Source organism: Chiloscyllium punctatum, chromosome 6 (genome assembly GCF_047496795.1).
Source record: "Chiloscyllium punctatum isolate Juve2018m chromosome 6, sChiPun1.3, whole genome shotgun sequence".
NCBI lineage: Eukaryota > Metazoa > Chordata > Chondrichthyes > Orectolobiformes > Hemiscylliidae > Chiloscyllium > Chiloscyllium punctatum.
This window is the reverse complement of record NC_092744.1, coordinates 89,033,302-89,058,997: the sequence shown is the minus strand read 5'-3', so window position 1 is coordinate 89,058,997 and position 25,696 is coordinate 89,033,302. Positions and strand designations below refer to the sequence as shown.

Below are 25,696 nucleotides of genomic sequence, written 5' to 3'. Positions count from 1 at the left end.
CACCAAAGTGCTCACCAACTCCAAATCTATCATCTGGCCCATTTCATTACCCAGTACCAAATCCAAAATGACCTCGCCTTTGTTGGCCTGTCTGCATACTGTGTGAGGAAACCTTGCTGAACATACTTGTCAAAAAACTGACTCATTGAACTGTAGTATTTCCAGTCAATACTTGCAAATGTAAAGTCTCCATAACAACTCCCCTGTCCCTCTCACCTATTGAGAATTATCTTTGCCATCCTTTCCTCTACATCTCTGGAACTTTGCGGAGACCTATAGAAAGTTTCCAACAGTGTGACCTCTCCTTTCCTGTTTCTAACTTCAGCCTATACTACCTCAGTAGACGAGTCCTCAAACATCTTCCTGCAACCGTAATACTGTCCTTGACGAACAATGCCACACCTCCCCCTCTCCTACCATCTTCTCTGTTCTTACTGAATTTTACCATCTTCTCTGTTCTTCTCTGTCCTTACTTCTTATTGTCAGTGGCTTAATTGTTTTCCAACAATACAAATGTGACTATACTTCAAAAGTAATTTATTAACTGTGAAATGCTTCTTGAGCATTCCAAAACATAAAAGACAAATATAATTTCAAGTTCTGTCTTCTTTTCTGAGCACTTCATTTGTTTTATTGTCCAGCAGTAGAATTAAGAAGCAGTGAGCCACTGTCAACCTGTCACAGCTTATTGTCCATTGTAAAGGTAGTGCCACATGACAAAGCAATTTCATTTTCTTGAAACATGTTTCTTTATTCCTAGCAGCACCATTTTTGCCGGTCACAGCGAATGACAATAAACATTTCTTGTCTTAACTGTGTGTGTGGGCTATGAGTCTTCTATCTCATATTGAAGGGCAAATGTAAATTTTGTGTCAAACATTTTGTCTGAAACTCCAACACTGAGGAACTTGGAGTCTTGTGTGTAACACCTTCCTTCCCAGTAGCCATCCTTGCTCATGGTCAGGGGACAGGGAGATTTGCCATAAACCTGGACCTTTCTCACATGGGGGATTTTGAGCTTGAATGTCACCATCTCGTTGCGTGGCAGAACTCCAGAAAGCGGCTCAATTAATTCACATCCGTCAGTCCAAGAGCTGAAAACTTTAGGGAAACTTGGCCAGTGGACATTCTGATCACGACAGAAAATGAAGTATTCACACACGTGGTCATGTGTTGGACTGCGTCTTGCCTTCTCCTTGGAAAATATGGCAAAAACATAAAGACCAGCTGCAGGGAGGTGGATCTGGAATTCGACCCAGTTACCATGTTGAGTTTTGAAGACGTGATTTCTCATGACCTCTTCTGACAATTTGACTTCATCACATGACAGCTTGCTGGTGAATGAGAGATCTCTGTTCAGCATGAATCTTATACGACAACTGCCATCATCACAATAAATAATGGGTTCGGGATGTGAAGGTTTCAAAAGACCCTTGTTCTCAGTAATCCAGCTGGGTCCTAAAGGATTGTGAAATACCTTTGGTAGCTTGAAGTTTTCTTCAATAAAATCACATTTTACCAAATATCCACATATAAAGGAATAAGTTTCCTCTTTAGAATCAAATAGTTTGGCATAGATCTTTAATCTGAATTCTCCAGCTTTTTGTGGCAGAACCTCGAGCTTCATGCCATATTTAGTTATGGTTAGGATGCCACAGTCCTTTTTCCCATCCAGATTGAAAATGAAGTACGTTGGATACAGTCCTTCCACATTGATGATAACTCTTCCATTCACTGTTTGAAATGATTGAAAATTAGTTGAGCATGTTAGAGAAGCCCCTCACTGGTGAACTGTCACTTTTTCAAGTAAGCATACTTTCGCAGCATTCTCTTGAATAAACCTATTCAATCTAATCCCGCCATTTGCCATAGTTTCATGGTAAGGCTAAGTCTGGGTCTTCCCTAATGCTTTCCCAGAGATATAAAATCAGTCAGAAAATAAATTGCATGGAAATTGACATACTGGACCTTCATATTGACAAGTCAGACCAGTATGTGTCATTCATCTGGTTTTACTGGGTTTTCCTTCTGGTTTGGTGTGGGATACTTAAAGTAACAGCACATTACTTTACTAATTAATTATGAATTCATGTGGAGGGCATTGGTTAGCTAGATGGCTAGGGTGTGGTGTTAAACCAAAGTCAACAGAGTAGATTCAATCCCCTTACAAGCTGTTGTAGCTTATGGAGCCCCTGCCTCCTCACCTTGGCCTATGGTAGTGGAGTAGTTATTCTCAAACTGTACATAACCAATTGTCTCTTTCTAATAGAGAGAGATTCCTCCAGTCATTCGCAGACTATGGGTCCCAACCACGTCAATCTCCTTACAGCCGCAGTCTCTCATTACTGTATTTGAACCAACTAAATTATGAACATAATTGCTCTGTGTCCATTATCTGGACCACTTTCTTAAAAACAAGGAACAATAATCAATTTGGTTGTTACGTTAATCATTGAATCATGATTGCATGAATTATGGCCTCACTTTAACCTGGCAAACAACGCAGCCAATTAGTTGTTAACAGTACATCTCAGGTTTACTGTGGCCTACTCTAGCTTTCTTATCCACCGTCATCCTTGTGGATGGCACCAATCAGGCTAAGCTTGATTCTTTGTCACTTTTGCATTCCCCCCTGCCCCCGACTCCCCACAAACCCCCAAGTAAAACATTGCACAAATTCTGAGTTGATGCTTTAGTGTAGTGTTGAGAGAGTGCAGCATCTTTGAAGTCATCAACTTTCAGGTAAGGAACTGTCTGTTGTTACAGAAGCACTAGGAGTGTACAGGGAGGCCATTTAGTCTGAGTGTCTGCACTGCTCTCTGAGCATTTTTGGGCTAATGCCTTACTCCATAACCTGCATACTGTTTCTATTTAAATAATCGTGTGATGCCCTCTCAAATGCCTCCAGCTACCTCCAGCACACTTCCTGGTTGGGCAGAAAGGATCTCATGGCAATATTTTGAAGGGAAGAATGTTCCCCAGTATCCTGGCTAAAATGTACCTCTCAAGCACAATGCTTCCCAGGTCAGTTATCTAATTTGTGCTTTTGGAATTTTGCAGTGTACAGATTGATTACCTCATTTCCTACAATTGTAACAGTAACTTCAAAATTACTTCATTGGCTGTAAAGTTCTTTGAGGTGACTGAACGGCGATAGTCATGAGTTAAATGTCATGGTACATTTTGGTATCAATGACATGGGCACAGTGAGGAATGCATCAATTATTCAGGGAGCCAGGCAGTTTAGGAGAAAGCAGAACCTCAATGGTTGTAACCACTGGATTACTCCCGGTGCCATACGCTAGCAAGTATAAAACTAGTAAAATAGGATTGATGAATGCGTGGCTCAAGAGTTGGTGCACGAGGGAAGGTTTTAGATTCCAGGATCACACGGATTCATTTTTTGACAAATGGGACGGGCTTGTACAAATAGGACGGTCTGTAATTGAACCACACTGGGAGTAACTTCCATGCAAGTACATTTGTGAATGCTGTTGGGAGGAATTTAAATTAGTCTGGCTGGGAGAGGGGACACAGAGTATTGATGGAACAGAGAAACATTACGGTGGCTAGGTGATTAGCACTGCTGCCTCACAGCACCAGGGTCCCAGGTTTGATTCCAGCCTCGGGCAACTGTCTGTGTGGGATTTGCATATTCACCCAGTGTCTGTGTGGATTTCCTCCCACAGTCCAAAGATGTGCAGGTCACATGAATTGGCCATGCTAAATTGCCTATAGTGTTAGGTGCAGAGGGAGGTGGGTTACTCTTTGGAGGGCTTGTTCCACACTATAAGGAATCTAGTCTAATTTTAATTATCCGAGGGGGTTTCAACTTTCCCAACATAAATTAGTATAGTCATAGTGTTAAGGATTTAAAAACGGTGAATTTCTTGGAATGTATTCCAGGAGAACTTTTGTATAAATGTGTAGAATGCCCAAGAATGGATGATGAGGTTCAGGGGAACAAAAGTGGACAAGTATTCAGTGCAAGGAATCATTGTAGCAATAGCAACCACAACACGGCACGATCCAAATTTGTTTTGAAAAAGGAGAAAAATGGCCTGCAAAAGATATATTTGGATTGGGGGAAGGCAGCTTGCATGAATACAAAGCAGGATCTGGCCACAATAGTTTGACAACAGTTCCTTGCAGGTAAGTCTGAAGTGGAGCTGGAGCATTGGGGGTCATTCAAAAAGAAGAGGGGGAGAGTACAGGTCCAACATTGTACCCTTTAGAGGGACGTGCAGGAGAAATATGTTCAGAGATCCCTGGATATCTAGGACAATTCAGGATGGGAAGAGGAGGAAAGTGGGGTTCTTAGCAAGTCCAAAGAGATTAATTCAGCTATGGCCTTAGTGGAATACAAGGAGTATTGGAGGGAGCTTAAGAAAATGATTAGAAGAGCAAAAAGGAAGCATGAAAAAGGACTTGCAAACAGTATTAGAGAAAATCCTAAAACATTTTATAAATGCATTAAATGGAAGAGATTAACTAGAGAAAGAGTAGCACCCATTAGAGACCAAGGGGGAATACCTGTGTGTGAAGCTGCAGGATATCAGAAGGGTGTTGAATGAATACGTCTCTTCAGTCTTCACCATGGAAAAGAGAAAGTAGGCATGGATTTCTGGAAAAGGGACTGTGAGGAACTTGCACAGTTTGACATCAGAAATGGGTAAGTAGCAGAGGGCCTGTCAGGCTTAAAAATAGACAAATCCCCTGGTCCGGATGAATTGCATCCCAGGCTGCTATGGGAGGAGAGGCAAATTATTAATTCCTCCCTGGCCATGAGGGAGGTACCAGAGGACTGGATGACAGCTAATGTGGTTCCACCTCTCAGAGGGGTGGTGGAGATGAACCAGGAAATTACAGAGAGGTGAGCCTAACTTCAGTGGCAGGGAAACTATTGGAGAAAATTCTGACGGAGGGAATTGATACCCACTTGGAGAAGCTTGGGTTAAGTAGGGGTCGTCAGCATGGCTTTATCAGAGGGAGGTCCTGCCTAACACATTATAATTTTTTAAAAACATGATTGTGCGTGGATGAGAGAAGTTTAGTTGATGCAGATTATATGGATTTTAGCAAAGCCTTTGACAAGGTCCCACACAAGAGACTGATTCAGAAGGTTAAAGCTTGAAATTCAGGGAAACGTAGTGAAATGATCATAAGCTGATTTAGGTCACAAAGTGTAGTGGCAAAAGGCTGTTTGTGTAACTGGAGGTCAAGTGTCCAGCAGTGATCCACAAGGATCAGTACTGGGACCATTATTGGTTGTTATATACATAAATGATACAGATGAGAACGTGGGTGGAAGGTTAAGCAATTTTTCAGACAACAACTGTGAAGAAAATGGGTGTAGGTTCTACAAAGATATAGATGTGTGGTCAGGTGGGCAGACCAGTGGCAGATGGTATTTAACCCTGATAAGTGTGAGGTGATACGCTTTGGAAGAAGAAACAAGTTGAAACAGGACTCTGGGCGACTTAGAGGAACAGAAGGATCTTGGGAGTAATTATTCAGAGATCCCTGACAGACCATGTGAATAAGATAATTAATGCGCCACATAAGACACATGCTTTCATTATTCATGGCATACAGCATAAGAGCAAGGAAGCAATATTGGAGTTGTACAGAGTGTTGGGTCAGGCCACTGCTGGGGGATTGTATGCAGTTCTGGTTACCTCACTACAGGATGTGATTGCACTAGACGGGGTACAGAGGTGATGAAACAGGATGTGGCCTGGGAGAAATTGAGCTACAAGGCATAGCTACCAACAGATCGGAGGTAACTTGACCCTGATTTCTCTTCATAGATGCTTTTCCAGCAACTTCTGTTTTTGTTTTTGGCTTCTTTGTCTTTGTTTAGTTTATCCAAAATTACCTTATTCATAATTTTACAATAAAGGTAGGAAGGATGCAACAGTAAAGTATAACAATTCTACAAATGCATATATCATTCTTGATAAAATCAAAGACACATGTACAAACAGTGGTTCAGAATTTTCTGAACTGCTTAACTGCTCATTACACCAATATCTGTCTCTCTCTTTTCAACTGTCACTGTTTCCTGCCCTATCTTCTCTGTCTGTTAACCAAACACCATTTTCTCCATCTTTCTCTCTTTCTCAGTCTTTCTGTTTGTCTTTCGCTCTCTGTTGCAGCTCAATAATTTCATGTTTCAGCTTATTGTACTATTCTGAGAACGGGTACATGTCTTCATCACTTACCAGTGGGCACCACCTGTACTTCTGGATGGATGTATGTCAAACCAATATCATAAAATTCTCCTGTCCTAAAGACCATATTTTCAAATATTTTGAGGGGAATCTTTGGAGAAATGAGCTGCCATTTTTCATCGTTGGGGAAATGATTATTGATGAAGAGGGTAGGATGAGTTAAGAAATAAAATTCAACATACCTGCAGTATAAAGATAGAGTATTTTAGAATTACATGGAGTAAAATTCCCAAGTTGCATTGTAAAATAACAGGCATTATTTTGATTTCAGAGGAATTTGGGATCAGTATGCAACCTTTATCACTCACTTTCATCACCTACGCAAGTGAAGCCATATCTCCTAATCATCCAAATACCTTTCATCAATGGTGCACGTGACACTGGCACAATTCAGAACTTGGGAGGTTTCCTAACTTTGTGAGGGGAAAGGGGAGGGGTCAATTATCTTAAACGCACCCACTCGCCCCAAATATCTGAAGTTGACCATTGAGATTGTCAAGATTAGAGTGATGTTGGAACCTCATTGAGATCGTCAGCCTGTTCAATGGCTCTGATAGGTCAAGAAACAGCAGCTTTCTGCTGTTAAATTTGCTCCTGAGGAGTACAGACTGTAATCCTTTTGGAAAAGGATAGATAAATATGAAGGCTTCAGAAGCTGGCTGATAAGGAGGGTCATAGGTATGCCCCAGCTGCTATGGAGTAGACAATCTCAGTCATTGTTGAAATACTCAATTCTGAGAAGGAATTACCACTGAAGGTGACAATATCTTCATAACTCATCCTCCTTCTTAGATTCCATTTCCATCTTATCCCTCACTCACTGATGAACTATACACAGCAGATGGCGTAAGCAGGCACCTCTATGCTCTAAAAACTACTCTTGCACTTTCCTGCATTCAGATCCTGAAGAGATGATCCCTGGCTGGAAAGCAGAGGAACAGGAGACCAGAGTGATGACGCACACCCAGCACTGACACTCAATTTCATACTGACACTCATCAGTTCAGATTCTGATGCCATGCCTATCTGAGAGGATAACTTCAGAGTGGGATCTACATGGTGGTGAGATACTAGAAATGAATGGCTTGCGGCCAGGCAGGCAGCAAGGATAATTCAGGTACCATCTTGCCTGAGAGCAAGGTCAGACATGAGCTTTTCAGAAGAACAATTTGATGGGGCAAGAATGCTGATGGATTTATCTAACTAAATACTGGATGTCTACCAGTGCACCCATCTCTGGAAGAAGTTGCTTTGTGCAGGATTCTTGAAATCAGGACAAAATTCTTCAGCATCTGTCACATCACAGTCTGCTCAAGAGTAACTTGAAGTATTATAGCTTGAAGCACCAAACTCTTAAGGAATTTCACCAATAGCCAGAATAAATCAGCAGCTGCTGTTGTATTTTTAAAAAAAGTAGTTGATGATCTCTCACACTAGTGGGGACCATGCAGGAAGTGGGAGGCGGTTGGTGGAGGGATGTTGAGGGAAGGTAGGTGTGTTTTACTCCTTCTACATCTGGCAGAAATTTTTGTCCATTACTCTCGATGTGTCCATTGCTCTCGATGTGGTCTCCTCTACATTGGGGAGACAGGATGCCAACTCACGGAATGTTTCAGAGAACATCTCTGGGACACACACAGACCAACCAGCCGACTGCCCTGTGGCTGACCACTTCAACTCCCTCTTCCACTTCACCAAGAACATGCAAGTCCTGGGCCTCCTCCAACACCAAATCCCAGTTACCCAACGCCTGGAGGAAGAACGCCTTATCTTCCAGCTTGGGACACTCTAACCACATGGTAGTAACATCTATTTCACCAGTTTCCTCATCTCCCCTCCCCCCCACCTCATCCCAGATCCAACCCTCCAACTCGGCACCACCCTCTTGAACTGTCCCACCTGCCCATCTTTCTTCCCACCTATCTGCTCCACTCTCCACTCCAACCTATCACCGATACCCTCCACCTTCATCTACCTATCACCTTCCAAGCTACCTTTCCACCAGCCCCAGCCCCAAACCACTCCTATGTATCTCTCAGCTCCTTCCCCCCTATCTCCACATTCCTGATGAAGGGCTTATGCCCAAAGCTTTGACTCTCCTGCTCCTTGGATGCTGCCTGATCAGCTGTGCTTTGCCAGCTCCACACTTCCTGACTCTGATCTGCAGTCTCACTTTCTCCTCTGTCGTTCTATTCCTTGCTGATGCACATTCAACTGATTGATGTTCTGAAGTTCAATGAGGTGTTCAATTCAAAAATAGCATCAGATCAGAATTGCTCTCTTAATTAACCCACAATTCATAGGTCCAGAATAGGCAATGAAGGCTACACCAACATGCCATCCAGTGTGATTTGGCCCAAAAGGTGTGGGCACCTGCTGTGGGAGACATTTTGGAACTTGAATGCCAAGGTCAATACCTGAGCAACATACACAGCATTTCCCGTTTGTTACCTATACTGCCTGTCCATTAGATAGAAGCAGAATGCCAAAGGATTGGGGTTACAATATCAGGTAGTGTCAAATATCACAATCCAGTTTCTATGGAGTTCACCCCAAACTTTAGGGGAAAGGCACTGAACAGAGATCCCTTACTTCCCACTGTGCCATGTTTTAGGTGGGTTTCATGAATGACTATGCCATTCCCTGATCGCTGCATGTGGAGCAACTTCAGCGAAAAGCCTGCAAATGGTGACCTGTTTCCATTCTTGGACAAGATCAAAGAGACCTCAGTTCAGGGGAAAGATGAGAACGCGGAAAGATAACTCATCCCAGACAGCAAAATAGCAATATATTCATACTTAATGATTACAGTGCCTGCAATTCAGAAAAAAGTTAAATGAAGAACTTAAATGATTTGAAAGGAAATACTAACTTGAAAGTAAACTTGCTGCAGGTATCATTAACATGGCCTGCTCCCCATGTACTGTCCAGAAGATGCCACTTCCCATCCAAAAACACAGCATTCCATGCATGATCAGCTTCTCCAGTGAACTTCTTCCCAACATCATAGTTGTAGCCTTTGGAGTATCCTTCAATTATTGTACACTTTACATCTGCAAGACTAATTTGTTGGCATTTAATGTATAGTCAACCATTAAGCACATTCAATTTATGATCTTCTTTTGAGAAACTTGTGAGGGCCAACATTGATAGGGTTTGGTAACAACTGGGTTTGATTAAGGGTAGGAGTATTACATCAGTCATGTTTGCAATGCCAAGTCAGTTTTGCAAGCCTGTAGATTGTAAGAGAAGGAGGTTTATAAAATTATGAGGGGCATTGATAGGATAAATAAACAAAATCTTTTCCCTGCGGTCGGGGAGTCCAGAACAAGACGGCACAGGTTTAGGGTGAGAGGGGAAAGATATAAAAGAGACCTAAGGGGCAACTTTTTCACGCAGAAGGTAGTACGTATATGGAATAAGCTGCCAGAGGATGTGGTGGAGGTCGGTACAATTGCAACATTTAAGAGGCATTTGGATGGGTATATGAATAGGAAGGGTTTGGAGGGATATGGGCCGGGTGCTGGCAGGTGGGACTAGATTGGGTTGGGATGTCTGGTCAGCATGGACAGGTTGGACTGAAGGGTCTGTTTCCATGCTGTACATCCCTATGACTTTGTTGTTTTTAATTCTTGGAATCTGGGTATCAATCACTATGCCTCACATTTCTAAATGCCCTTGAGAAGGTAGCAGTAAGATGCTTTCTTGAAATGCTGCTGCCCTTATGCTGAAGGTGGACCCATAATGTTGTTAGAGAGGGAATTCTAGGATTTTGATCCAGCAACAGTGACATATTTCCAAGTCAGGATCATGAGTGGTTTGGAGGGAAACTCACAGGTGAGGGTGTTCCCACATATCTGCCACTCCTACTGTTTCATTGTTGTATTTGAGCTTATAGACAATAAACAATGCTGCCAGTGTATATCTGTGGTAAAGGGAGTGAATGTTCAAGGTGATGGAAGGTGTGACACTCAAGCGGGCTGTTTTTTTTCCCTCGGATGGTGTTGAGCTTCTTGAGTGTTGTTGTAGCTGCACTCATTCAGGCAAGCAAGAAGAATTCCATCACACCCCTAATTTGTACCTTGTAGATGATTTGGGAAGATAAGATGTAACATAATCACCATAGAATTCCCAGCCTCTGACTTACTCATATAGCCACAGTAATTATATGACTGGTGCAGTTCAGAGTGTGGTCAATGGTAATACCCATGATTCCGTTGTTGGGGGATTCAGCAATAGTAATAAGATTGAATAGCTAGCAGACATTTTATTCTCTAATAAAATGAAGATTTTTTGTAAGTTTTGAGATCATAGATGGTCCAATGAGTCTTGAATTCAATGTATTGAGAAGAGAAATTATGTAGGGTGATGCTATGGGGTCTGACCTGTTTAGCAAAGGAAACTACTGGGAAGACATTGTGGCATGGTGACTCAGTGGTTAGCACTGCTGCCTCACAGTGCCAGACACTCAGGTTTGATTCCAGCCTTGGCTGACTGACTGTGTGGAGTTTGCACAATCTCCCCGTGTCTGCGTGGGCTTCCTCCGGGAGCTCCGGTTTCCTCCTACAATCCAAAGATGTGCAGGTCAGGTGAATTGGCCATGCTAAATTGCCCATAGTGTTAGGTGCATTAGTCGGGGGTCTGGGTGGGTTGCTCTTCGGAGGGTCGGTGTGGACTTGTTGGACTGAATGGCCTGTTTCCACACTGTAGGGAATCGAATTGAAAATATTAGAATCAACTTAAATATTTTGCTTGGTGATTCTTATTCTCTCACCAATGAAGTTCTCTCTTCTGAAGAAAGGTCAGTGGACTCAAATGTTAACTCTGCTTTCTCTCCACAGATACTGCCAGACTTGCTGTGCTTTTCTAGCAATTACTGTTTTTGTTACTAAGTTCCAGTATCTATAGTTCTTCGGGGGTTTTTTTGGACAGAAAAAATTATCTATGGACTGGCTAAATGGAGTGAAATTGCATGAAGTGTAATGCCGTGTAGGTTCCCAGAGTGGAACTGGAGGTTACATTGTCCTAGGATATGATCGTGCTCTGGTGATTCTAGGAGGAGAGGTTACCTAGCAATGGTGCAGAATGAGATTGGAGGGCAAGCAGAGACTGTGGTTCAACTAGATCAAGGACTGTGGAACAAACTAGGGAAGCGATGATCATGACGTTTTGGTGGTGACAAACGGATGAGAAAATAAATTGATAAGATTTCAAACAAAAAGAGTTGGATACTTGGAAACAATTTGGTGTCTTCTCTGTAGCACCAGAATAGCCAGCCTGTACAGCAAAAGTACTTCCTGATGGAGCATGGAAGTAAGGTTCGGGTCTTTGGATTTTGAAAAGTGACTGCCTGACCAAGATGTCAGTGTGAATGTTCCAAATGCAGGGAAAGTAATTTTTGCAGATTCTCCTTCATCTTTTAGCTAAGTTAGTGTGATTGTAGGTAGATTGGTACAAACGCCACATTTTTGCAGGGTGGAATATGTTAAAGAAGTATGTTTTTGAGAGAAGTAGGTGATGTGGAAGGGAGCACAAGGAAATAAAAGAGGCTGTTTCAAAACACCTGAACTGCAGAAATACAAGCGCTGACAGAAACTGTAGACTTGGGTTGCCTTTACTGGACATTCAGAGGCAAATCTGAATTTCAGGCATTCTGAGAAAAGTTTGCCCTTTCAGTATATAATTATTCTCTTTGGGATAATATTCATTCAATGAAGAATGTTATTGAGAAAATGTTGAGGATTGACTTCGCTCCGATAAAGAAAATTTGGGAAAAGAAAGCGAATTCTAAAGAAGAATTGGTTGACAAAAATCACCCATTATGTTTTAGTTTAGATTACTTAGATTACTTACAGTGTGGGTACAGGCCCTTCAGCCCACACTGACCCACCGAAGCACAACCCACCCAGACCCATTCCCCAACATTTACCCCTTACCTAACACTACGGGCAATTTAGCATGGCCAATTCACCTGACCTGCACAGTTTTGGACTGTGGGAGGAAACCGGAGCACCCGGAGGAAACCCACACAGATACGGGGAAAATGTGCAAACTCCACACAGACAGTCGCCTGAGGCGGGAATTGAACCCGGGTCTTTGGCTTGTTGCAAGAAATTAATAGCTGTCTTAGATGGTGGACATCTTGTGTTATGATTCATAAGAATTGTGTAAAACCATTGTTGTATGCTAAATATGTCAAAGTATAAAATAGGCTTTTTGTTTAAAGAAGTCAAGTATATCTATTGCGGTTTGTTAATTATGCTGTTAAGTACATTGTTTGCAAGGATTGGGATCACATATAAAGGAGGACAGCATCTCTAAGCAAGAATTTTTAGATTAGATTCCCTACAGTGTGGAAACAGGCCCTTCAACTCAACCAGTCCACACCGACCCTCCGGAGAGTAACCCACCCAAGACCCATTTCCCTCTGACTAATGCACCTAACACTATGGGCAATTTACCATGGCCAATTCACCTAACCCTGCACAATTTTTGGATTGTGGGAGGAAACCAGAGCACCCAGAGGAAACCCACACAGACACGGGGAGAATGTGCAAACTCCGCACAGACAGTCGCCTGAGGCTGGAATTGAACCTGAGACCCTGATGATGGAAGGCAGCAGTGTTAACCACTGAGCCACCGTGCCACCCCAGTTCTTGCCTTCACCAGTGGGGATTTAGCATAGAAGATGTTGCAATTATGTAATAGATACTGAAGATGGTCCACAGACTCCCAGGTCACTTGCTCTTCATATGTATATGGGCTGTGACAGGATATTGCCTCATTTCATTATTTGACAGGCAACTACTCAACTTTTGATTTCACTTCAGTCTGTGCTCCTGATCTTTGCGTATCCTAACCTGCCCCCGCTTGGATCTGCTCTTATTCCTGGCCAGATAGCTAGCAACAGGAGTAGGCAATGTCACATAAGTGGGCTAATTAAACCTGACCTGTTGCCTTTCTTCTGTGTTTATGCCCATGCTGTGGCAACGCTTGAGACAGAGCACTCAGTCCCTTTGTGTATACTTGAGTCTTTCTGACCAGTAGGCAACATGGGATCATGAATGCAGTATCTCACCCCACAATCGCAGTTTCAATTTAACTCATTATGCTTCTTTTAACTCAAAGGGTTTTGCTCATTTACTTTGGGTGGCACGGTGATTCAGTGGTTAGCACTGCTGCCTCACAGCACTTGGGACCCAGGTTTGAGTTCAGCCTCAGGTGTGGAGTTTGCACATTCTCCCTATGCCTGCGTGGGTTTCCTCCGGGTGTTCTGGTTTCCTCTCACAAACCAAAGATGAGCAGCTTAGGTAAATTGGCTGTGCTAAATGTCCATAGTGGTCAGGGATGTGTGGGTTAGGTGCATTAGCCAGCAGTAAATATAGAGTAATAGTGTGACCACTTGTTCTGGGTGGGTTACTCTTCAGAGGGTCAGTGTGGACTTGTTGGGTCAAAAGTTCTGTTTCTGCACTGTAAGGAGATATAGAACACAGACTATTACAGCGCAATACAGGGTCTTCAGCCCTCGATGTTACGCTGACCTGTGAAACCAATCTGAAGCCCATCTAATCTACACTACTCCATTCTCGTCCATATGCCTACCCAATGATCATGTAAATGTCCTTAAAGTTGGTGAGTCTACTGCTGTTGCAGGTAGTGTGATCAATGTTCCTACTCCTTTTTGATTAAAGAAACAACCTCTGACATCTGTCCAATGTATCTATCACCCCTCAATTTCAAGCTGTCCCCTCATGCTAGCCATCACCATCTACGGAAAACCCTCTTCTATGTCTCAATTAAGTCACCTCTCAACCTTCTTCTCTCTAATAAAAACAGCCTCAACTCCCTCAGCCTTTCCTCATAAGACTTTCCCTCCATACCACGCAACATCCTGGTAAATCTCCTCTGAACCTTTGCCAACACTTCCACATCCTTCCATAATGCGGTGACAAGAAGTGTACGCAATATGCCAAGTGCGGCCGGTCCAGAGTTTTGTACATCTGCAGCATGACCTCATGGTTCCGAAACTCAATCCATCTACCAATAAAAATTAACACACCTTATGCCTTCTTAACAATCCTATCAGCCTGAGTGGCAACTTTCAAAGATCTGTGTACGTGGACACCGAGATCTCTCTGCTCATCTACACTATCAAGAATCTTATCATTAGCCCAGTACTCTGCAATCCTGTTACTCCTTCCAAAGTGAATTACCTCACACTTTTACGCATTAAACTCCATTTCAACTTCTCAACCCAGCTCTGCGGCTTATCTGTGCCCCTCTGTAGCCTACAACATCAGTCATCACTATTCACGACTCTACTGACTTTAATGTCGTCAGCAAACTTACTACTAACCCATCCTTCTATACCCTCATTCAGGTCATTTATAAAAATGACAAACAGCAGTGGATCCAAAACAGATCCTTGCAATACACCACTAGTAACAATTTCTGATCCGAACCACTAAATCACCCACAATCCTATGCCTCCGTATTTTGTGCAATAGCCTACCTTGGGGAACCTTATTAAATGCCTTATTGAAATCCATATCCACAACATCAACTGCTTTACCTTTATCCATCTGTTTGGTCACCTTCTCAAAGAACTCAAGTAGGTTTGTGAGGCATGACCTACCCTTCACAAAACCATGTTGACACGCCCTAATCAACTTATTCTTCTTGAGATGGCTGTAAATCCTATCTTTTATAACCCTTTCCAACACTTTACCCACAACCAAAGTAAGGCTCACTGGTCTATAATTACCCCGTTGTCTCTACTCTCCTCCTTGAATAAGGGAACAACATTTGCTATCCTCCAGTCTCCTGGCACTATTCCTGCAGACAATGATGACATAAAGGTCAAAGCCAAGGGCTCTGCAATCTCGTCCGTGGATTCCCAGAGAATCCTAGGATAAATCCCATCTGGCCCAGGGTATTTATCTATTTTTACATTTTCCAGAATTGCTAACACCTCCTCCTTGTGAACCTCAATCCCATCTAGCCTCATAACCTCTCAGGATTCTCCTCGACAACATTGTCTTTTTCCAGTGTGAGTACTGATGAAAAATACTCATTTTGCACTTCTCCTATCTTCTCTGACTCCATACACAGTTTCCCACTACTATCCTTGATTGGCCCTAATCTTTCTCTAGTCATTCTTTTATTCCTGATATGCCTATTGGAAGCTTTAGGGTTTTCCTTGATCCTATCCGCCAATGACTTCTCATGTCACCTCCTGGCTCTTCTTAGCTCTCTCTTTAGGTCTTTCCTGGCTAACTTGAAACTCTCAAGCCTCCTAACTGAGCCTTCACATCTCATCCTAACATAAGCCGCCTTCTTCCTCTTGACAAGAGAGGTTCTATGATTTACAATATATATTCTCAAAAACGTATAACGTAAATCAGCAGGAACACTAAGTTGGTAGTGAGGCAGCACTGATCTGTGTAATGCTATGTCCTGCCAATAAACCCATCGGCAAGGATAAGAATGGTCTTGTTTTGTACCTCACCAGCTAGCTTGGATCCATTTAATGGCACATGCTTAATAGGATACATTAATAATAACAAACCAGCTGGATCAGAGAGGGTAAACTGTTGTCCTCATTTGAACTGCCCCTAACTGTTTCCTCTAGATGTGGGGAATTATAATCAGAGCATTAGTGTTTGAGTATTGTATTGCCTACCCTGGGCCTCAACCAATATGGCTTGAGGAATTTGTTGTGTTAAAATTGATGAAGTAGACAAGCAACCAACTTAATTTGCTGATTTATGAGACAATTGATACTGGGTTAATTCAAGGGTTAATGAAACAGGGAGGAAGGAAATTATCTGAACAGAACTTAAGGGGACATCAGGAGGAGGTAAAAATTGCTGGAGAGGTTCTCGAGATGGAAGTGGAGTCTAAATTCATTCATGAGTCAAGGTCATTACTGAATGTCTGTGAGGAAATAAAGGAGCAATTAAAACTGAATCTCTATCTTTAACCTAAAGCCCTCCAATAATACTTATGGCAACGACAAGGAAAACCTCGACAATATATCAAAAAGTAGCTGTAGCTTCTGAGTGTGTCATTTAGTTAAAGTAGAGGTGTTGACATGTTCACTGGAATCACTCCTAAGAATGGTCTTGAGGCCTGTTACCATTTTTGATTTGAATGAATGAATTGGATTCTCACTGCACACCAATTACATTTAAAGATACCAGACTCGAGCCAGTTGAAACAGAGAGGATGATGGTGTAGAACCGGCCTGCATTTTTATGGCACTTCTACAAGCCGAGGAAATAACAAAATGATTTGCAACTGGGAGAATATAGAGAATTAGGCAGCAATTTAAAAAAGGAGACCTACCTGCTGGAGGGTAGTAATATCTGGATTACTCCTGGTGCTACGAGCTAGTGAGAATAGGAATAGGGGGATAGAGCAGATGAATGCATGACTGAAGAGCCAGTGTATGGGAGAAGGAGTCACATTTTTGGATCATTGGAATCTCTTTGGGGTAGAAGTGACCTGTATGAGAAGGATGGATTGCACCTAAATTGGAAGAGGATTAATAGACAGGCAGGGAGATTTGCTAGAGCTACTCGGGAGGATTTAAACTCCAGGGTGGGGGCCTGTGGTGAGGAAAGAGATGAAGACATCAACCTGAGACTGATACAGTTGAGAAAGGAAGTGAGTCAAACAGTCAGGGCAGGTAGAGAAAAAGCAGAGGACGAGGTAGGACTGATAAATTAAACTATATTTATTTCAATGCAAGAGGTCTAACAGGGAAAGCAGATGAATTCAGAATATGGTGAGGACCATGGGATATCATAGCAATTACAGACACATGGCTCAGGGATGGGCAGGACTGGCAGCTTAATTTTCCAGGATACAAATGCTACAGGAAGGATAGAAAGGGAGGCAAGAGAGGAGGGGCAGTGGTACTTTTGATAAGGGATAGCATTACAGCTGTGCTGAGGGAGGATATTCCTGGAAATACATCCAGGGAGGTTATTTGGGTGGAACTGAGAAATAAGAAAGGGATGATCACCTTATTGGGATTGTATTATAGACTCCTAATAGTTAGCAGGAAATTGAGAAACAAATTTGTCAGGAGATTACAATTATCTGTAAGAATAATAGGGTGTTTACAGTAAGGGATTTTAAATTTCCAAACACAAATTGGAACTGCCATAGTGTTAAAGGTTTAGATGGTGAGGCATTTGTTAAGTGTGTACAAGACAATTTTTTGAGTCTGTATATGGATGTACCTACTAGAAAACTTGCAAAACTTGACCTATTCTTGGGAAATAAGGCAGATGACTGAGGTGCCAGTGGGGGAGCACTTTGGGGGCAGCAACCATAATTTAAAATAGTGATGGAAAAGGATAGACCCGATCTAAAAGTTGAAATTCCAAATTAGAGGAGGGTAATTTTGACAGTATTAGGCAAGAACTTTCAAAAGTTGATTGGGTGCAGATGTTCACAGGTAAAGGGACGGCTGGAAAATGGGGAGCCTTCAGAAATGAGATAATGAGAGTCCAGAGATAGTATATTCCTGTCAGGGTGAAAGGGAACACTGGTAGGTATAGGGAATGCTGGATGACTAGAGAAATTGAGGTTTTGGTTAAGAAAAAAAAGGAAGCATATTGTCAGGTCTAGACAGGATAGATCGAGTGAATCCTTAGAAGAGTATAAAAGTCAGTAGGAGTGTACTTAAGAGGGGAATCAGGAGGGCAAAAAGGGGACATGAGATAGCTTTGGCAAATAGGGTTAAGGAGAATCCAGAAGGTTTTTACAAATATATTAAAGACAAAGGGACAAAAACAGTAGTGAGTGAATTGAACTCCTCAAAGATCAGCAAGGCAGCCTTTGTGTGGAGCCACAGGAGATGGGGGAGATACTAAACGACTATTTTACATCAGTGTTTACTGTGGAGAAGGATGTGGAAGATATAGAATGTAGGGAAATAGATGGTGACATCTTGAAAACTGTCCATATTACAGATGAGGAAGTGCTAGATGTCTTAAAATGCGCAAAGGTGGACAAATCCCCAGGACTTGATCAAGTCTATTCTGGAAGCTCAGGAAGTGATTATTCGGCCCCTTGCTGAGATATTTGTATCATGGATAGTCACCGGTGAGGTGCTGAAAGACTGCAGGTTGACTGGAGGTGGTACCATTATTTAAGAAAGGCAATAAGGACTATAGACCGGTGAGCCTGAAGACGCTGTTACCAAGTTGTTGGAGAGAATCCTGAGGGACAGGATTTACACGTATTTGGAAAGGCAAGGATTGATATAGGGATAGTCAACATGGCTTTGTGCGTGGAAAATCAGGTCTCACAAATTTGATTGAGTTTCTTTGAAAAAGTAACAAAGAGGATGAGGGCAGAGAGGTGGAGGTGATCTATATGGACTTCATAGAACATAGAACATAGAACATAGAACAGTACAGCACAGAACAGGCCCTTCAGCCCACGATGTTGTGCTGACCACTGATCCTCATGTATGCACCCTCAAATTTCTGTGATCATATGTATGTCGAGGAGTCTCTTAAATGTCCCCAATGACCCTGCCTCCACAACTGCTGCTGGCAATGCATTCCATGCTCTCACAACTCTCTGTGTAAAGAACCTGCCTCTGACATCCCCTCTATACTTTCCTCCAACCAGCTTAAAACTATGACCCCTTGTGTTAGTCATTTCTGCCCTGGGAAATAGTCTCAGGCTATCGACTCTATTTATGCCTCTCATTACCTTGTATACCTCAATTAGGTCACCTCTTTTCCTCCTTTTCTCCAATGAAAAAAGTCCGAGCTCAGTCAACCTCTCTTCGTAAGATAAGCCCTCCAGTCCAGGCAGCATCCTGGTAAACCTCCTCTGAACCTTCTCCAAAGCATCCACATCTTTCCTATAGTAGGGCGACCAGAACTGGACGCAGTATTCCAAGTACGGTCTAACCGAAGTTTTATAGAGCTGCAACAAGATCTCATGACTCTTAAACTCAATACCCCTGTTAATGAAAGCCAAAACACCATATGCTTTCTTAACAACCCTGTCCACTTGGGTGGCCATTTTAAGGGATCTATGTACCTGCATACCAAGATCCCTCTGTTCCTCCACACTGCCAAGAATCCTATCCTTAATCCTGTACTCAGCTTTCAAGTTCGACCTTCCAAAATGCATCACCTCGCATTTATCCAGGTTGAACTCCATCTGCCACCTCTCAGCCTATCTCTGCATCCTGTCAATGTCCTGCTGCAGCCTACAACAGCCCTCTATACTGTCAACGACACCTCCAACCTTTGTGTCATCTGCAAACTTGTTGACCCATCCTTCAATCCCCTCATCCAAGTCATTAATAAAAATTACAAACAGTAGAGGCCCAAGGACAGAGGCCTGTGGAACACCACTCACCACAGACTTCCAGGCAGAATATTTTCCTTCTACTACCACTCGCTGTCTTCTGTTGGCCAGCCAATTCTGTATCCAGACAGCTAAGTTCCCCTGTATCCCATTCCTCCTGACCTTGTGAATGAGCCTACCATGGAGAACCTTATCAAATGCCTTGCTAAAGTCCATATGCACCACATCCACAGCTCGACCCTCATCAACGTTTCTAGTCACATCCTCAAAGAACTCGATAAGGTTTGTGAGGCATGACCTGCCCCTCACAAAGCCGTGTTGACTGCATTTAATCAAGCCATGCTTTTCCAGATGGTCATAAATCCTATCCCTCAGAATCCATTCTAACACCTTGCATACGACAGACGTGAGACTTACTGGTCTGTAATTGCCGGGGATTTCCCTATTTCCTTTCTTGAAGAGAGGAATTACATTTGCCTCTCTCCAGTCCTCAGGTATGACTCCAGTGGAGAGCGAGGATGAAAAGATCTTCGCAAGTGGCGAAGCAATTGTATTTCTCATTTCCCAAAGCAGCCGAGGACAAATCTGGTCCGGGCCTGGCGACTTGTCAATCTTAATGTTTGATAAAATTTTCAGCACATCAGCTTCCTCTATCTCTATCCATTTCAGCATATACACCTGGTCTTCAAAGGTTTCATTCACTACAAAATTCATTTCTTTCGTAAAGACAGAAGCAAAAAACTCATTGAGGGCTTCCCCTACTTCCTCAGACTCCACACACAAGTTGCCTATGCTATCCCTGATCGGCCCTACTCTTTCTTTGATCATTCTCTTATTCCTCACATAAGTGTAAAATGCCTTTGTGTTCTCCCTAATCCGTTCTGCCAAGCCTTTCTCATGCCCCCTCCTGGCTCTCTTGAGACCATTTTTGAGCTCCTTCCTCGCCTGCCCGTAATCCTCTAGAGGGCTTGACCCTAGCTTCCTCCACCTTATGTAATCTACCTTCTTCCTTTTGACGAGAAGCTCCACTGCTCTCGTCATCCAAAGTTCCTTTATCTTACTCCTTCTTGCCTGTCTCAGAGGGACATATTTATTCATCACTTGCAACAACTGTTCCTTAAACAGTCTCCATGTCTATAGTGCCTTTACCATGGAACAATTTCTTCCAGTCCATGCTTCCTAACTCATGTCCAATCGCATCATAGTTTCCTCTTCCCTAATTAAATATCCTCCCATTTTGCCTAATCCTCTCCTTCTCCATAGCTATGTAGAATGTGAGGCAGTTGTGGTCACTATCACCAAAATGCTCTCCCACCACAAGATCTGATACCTGCCCCGGCTCATTGCCGAGCACCAAGTCTAGAATGGCCTCTCCCCTCGTCGCCTGTCAACGTACTGAATTAGGAAACCCTCCTGAACACACCTTACAAAAACAGCTCCATTCAAATCTTCTGCTCGAAGGAGGTTCCAATCAGTATTGGGAAAGTTAAAGTCACCCATTACAACAACCCTACTACATCCACACTTTCCAAGATCTGCCGACTTATGCTTTCTTCCATCTACCTGCTGCTATTGGGGGGCCTGTAGTAAACCCCTAAAGAGGTGACTGCTCCCTTACTGTTCCTAATTTCCACGCACACTGACTCAGTAGGCAGATCTTCCTTGACAATGGAAGCTTCTGTAGCTGTGATTCCCTCTCTGATTAGTAGTGCTACACCCCCTCCTCTTTTTCCCCCCTCCCTATTCTTTTTAAATGTTCTAAACCCTGGAACATCCAGCAACCATTCCTGCCCCTGAGAAACCCATGTCTCTGTTATGGCCACAACATCATAGCACCAGTACTTCAGTAAGGAATTCAACAAGATTCCCCATGGGAGACTGGGGAAGCAAGATTAGATCTCATGGAAGACAGGGAAATCTCACCATTTGGATATCGAACTGGCTCAAAGATAGAAGACAGAGGGTGGTGGTGGAGGGTTGTTTTTCAGACAGGAGGCCTGTGACCAGTGGAGTGCCATAAGGATCTGTGTTGGGTCCACTGCTTTTCATCATTTATATAAATGATTTCTATATGAACATAGGAGGTATAGTTAGTAAGTTTACAGATGACACCAAAATTGGAGGGGTAGTGGTAGGCCAAGTAGGTTACCTCAGATTACAATGGGCTCTTGATCAGATGGACCATTGGGCTGAGAAGTGGCAGATGGAGTTTAATTCAGATAAATGTGAGGTGCTGCATTTTGGGAAATCAAATCTTAGAAGGACTTATACATTTAATGGTAAGGTCCTAGGGAGTGTGGCTGAACAAAGAGACCTTGGAGTGCAGGTTCATAGCTCCTTGAAAGTAGAGTTGTAGGTAGATAGGATAGTGAAGGCAGCGTTTGGTATGCTTTCCTTTATTGGTTAGACCATTGAGTATCGGAGTTGGGTGGTCATCTTGCACCTGTACAGGACGTTGGTTATGCCAATTTTGGAATATTGCGTGCAGTTCTAGTTCCCTTCCTATCACAAGGATGTTGTGAAACTTGAGAGGGTTCAGAATAAATTTACAAGAATGTTGCCAGGGTTGGAGGATTTGAGCTATAGGGAGAGGTTGAACAGGCTGTGGCTGTTTTCCCTGGAGCGTCAAAGGCTGAGGGGTGACCTGATAGAGGTTTATAAAATCATGAGGGGCATGGATAGGGTAAATAGACAAAGTATTTTCTTTGGTGTGGGGGAGTCCAGAACTATACGGCATAGGTTAGGATGAGAGGGATTAGATAAAAAAGGGAACTAAAGGACAGCTGCTTCACGGAGAGGATGGTGCAGGTATGGAATGAGCTGCCAGAGGAGGTGGTGAAGGATAGTACAATTGCAGCATTTAAAAGACATCTTGATGGGTATATGAAGAGGAAGGGTTTGGAGGGATACGGGCCAAGTGCAGGCAAATGAGACTAGATTGGATTGGGATATCTGGTCAGCATGGTCGGGTTGGACTGAAGGATCTGTTTCCATGCCATACATCTCTATGACTCTATAACTCTAAATACATACATGTCATTCGTGTTGAAGGGTTATTGTGGGGTGGTGCAACAGGAAACTCTTGCATAACAGGATTCCACAACAAAAGTAAAATAAATGGAACAAATGATTTGCTTTCTTTGCTGTTTGAACTATGTCTTGGAATCTTTTTGAGACAGTAGACAAGGCATTGATTTAACAGACAGCAGCACTGGCAACACAGCACTCCCTCCAGGACTCGTGTGTCTGATGTTGGTCCTAAACATGCTCACTCATTATCCATTTTCCAGACAGAGACTGACAGTTTATTTGATATTAAGGGGATCAATGTACCTGGGATTGTTGCAGTTAATGTTAAAATTCATCAATAAATTTATTGTAGCTGCCTTGAGGGGCTGAATGGCCTATTACTTTTCCCATTTGTTATGCTCATAGTTTTTGTTGACATGTTGGCATGGAATACTGTGTGCAATTCTGGTCACCTCACTACAAGAAGGATGTGATAGCACTTGAAGGGGTACAAAGGAGATTCAATAGCATGTTCCCTGGGATGGAGAATTTTTTCAAAATTAATTCCTTGGATGAGGGCCTGCTGGCTAGGCCTGTGTTTATTGCCCATCCCAGGGAACTGTTAAGAGTCAACCACATTGTTGTGGGACTGGAGTCACATGTAAGCCAGACCAGGTAAGAATGATAGTTTCCTCTCTAAAGGGCAGTGAACAGGATGGGCTTTTCCAGCAATGTACATGGCTTCATAGTTATCATTTGACTCTTAATTCCAGATTTTATTGAAAACAAATTCCACCATCTGCCATGGCAGGATTTAAACTCGATTCTCCAGACATTATCTGGGTCTTTGGATTAATACCACTAGGCCATTGCCTAGCTCATTTGAGCGATAAGGAGAGACTAGACAGGCTTGGATTGTTTTCTTTAGATTAGAAGAGGCTTAGGGGGAAATGATTGCAATGTATAAGATTATGAGGTATTTAGACAGGGTGAATAGAGAGCTGATGGCCCCATGATTGAGGGGTCAAACATGAGAAGGCACAATTTTGGGGTCAGAGACAAGAGATTCAGAGGATATTTCAGATAAAAGAAGTCTTTTCACTCGGTTGTAGGTGGGGTGGTGGTGGTAGGAATCTGGTACAGATTGTCTGGGAAGGTAGTGGATGCCAAAAACCTACAGCTTTTAAAAAATATATGGATGAGCACTTGAAATATAACATTCAAGAATATGGGGACAATGCAGGAAATTGGGATTTGCGTGCCTTTAATAGTAGTTATTGTCAGTGCTGACTCAATGGGCCAAAGGGCCTATTCTGTGCTGTATGAAATTCTGGCTTTTTGACTGTATGTTTTATTGAATCGATGAATTCCCACCAAGTCACAATATGTGCAGTTCTTTCCACCTACGTCCCTTTTATTCATTGCATCGATATTAAGACATATTGCCCAGCCTGACTGGGCACTGTTTCACCTTGCACAGTCTCTCATTCCTCCCTTAATCTTGTTGCTTTTAAAATACAAACTAGTATTTCCCCCTCTGACTTAATCAATGCCAACAGGACCTTGTATCTTCATAAAGGGGATTTCTAACGGTGAACAGTGAGGCAAGCAGGTGGACCAATGGTGTAACAGTGAAGGAGTGAAGAAAAATGTGCGTTTGTAGAATCTTGACACTCAAGATTGGAGCTGTCAAGTTTCAAAGATTCAAAATGAATTTTGTAAGACAGTTGATAAATGCAGGTTGAACTTTGAAGACATGAAGTTGTTGACTTTCTCACTGAGCTGGTAAGTTTGTTTGTAAATGTTATGTACAAAGTAACATCATTACTCACCAGTGAAGTGTGGGTGTTCTGGCCCAATTGCAAATTAAGTGGCCTGGTTTGCTGAGTGGGTGGTATTGTTTCTGGTTTTGTTTCTTCGTGGTTGGTATATGGGGCCTAACTCTACATGTTTGTTGATGGACTTCCAGGTTGAGTGCCACACCTCCAGCAATTCCCATGCACATTTTTGTTTGGCTTGTCCGAGGATGGATTCATTGTCCCAGCCGAATTGGTGTCCTTTGTCTATGCGTATGGGCACAAATGATAGTTGAGTGTGTCTCTTGCTGGCTAGCTGGTGTTTGTGTACCCTGATGGTTAGTTTTCCTCCAGTTTGCCCTTTGTGGCAGTATTTACATGGTATTTCTATATAATGTTGGTTCTATTAGTTGTGGGTTTGGGATCTGTGTACTCATCAATAGCTGTCAGTGTAGTTGTTGGTTTGTGGGCTACCACGATACCTAGGGATCAGAGTAGTGGTGGCCATTTCCAATATATCCTTGAAGTATGACAAGATGACCAGTGTTTCCATACATGTTGCGTCTTCCTGTTGTGTAGGTACTGACAGACATTTTGGGTAAGTGTTGTTTTTGAAGATACTGTATAGATGTTCTTCTTCAGCTTTGCACAGCTCCAGGGTGCAGAGTGTTATGGCTCACTTGAACAATGTTCTGATGTAGCTTCGTTTGTGGGTGTTGGGATGGCTGCTGTTGTAGTTGAGTACTTGATGTGTATAGGTGGCCTTCCTGTGTGCATTGGTCTCGAGGTCACCAGTGGCCTTGCACTCGATCATCAAGTCCAGGAGGGGAAGTTGGTTGTTGTTCTTTTCTTCTTTGGTGAATTTTACATCAGTGAGGGTCTTGTTTATGAGTTTATGGGTTTCTTCTAGTTGAGCATGTTTGGTAATGACAGAGAGGATCCTCTAAGTTCAGGGAGGATAGTGGGAAGGGTTGTCTATTGTAGTCTTTGCATTACATCTTCCACTATTAATCTTGATATTGGTGATCCCATGGGTGTTCTGTTGATTTGCCTATATACCTAACCATTGAAGATGAAGTGGATTGTGAAGGACAGATGTGCTAGTAGTGTGTTTGCTTTCTCAATGTATTGTGCCCTGTTTATTATGATAGCCTTGCATCCTTTGTGCACCAGTTGGATTACAATGTTCTTGTCTTTCCTGAGCCCTTCTAGGGCACTCCTGTGTTAAGGGTGTTCCATTCACTCATTTTGCTTAGCGGTGGGGATATCAACTGCTGGAATTTTGGGTTTCCTCTGTGAGTCCATGTAAAGACT

The 25,696-nt window shown here is 42.8% G+C and overlaps 1 protein-coding gene across 1 annotated transcript in view; it reads right to left on the bottom strand.

The window, feature by feature from the left end:
* Positions 1-826: 826 nt before the first annotated feature.
* Positions 827-25,696, bottom strand: part of ky (kyphoscoliosis peptidase) — a 113,236-nt gene continuing 88,366 nt past the window's right edge. The window contains exons 11-13 of the mRNA XM_072571712.1: positions 9,106-9,294; positions 6,225-6,415; positions 827-1,734 (exon numbers count right to left, since the gene is read on the bottom strand). Coding sequence (XP_072427813.1) covers positions 827-1,734; positions 6,225-6,415; positions 9,106-9,294 — 1,288 coding nt within the window. The remainder of the gene's footprint in view (positions 1,735-6,224; positions 6,416-9,105; positions 9,295-25,696) is intronic.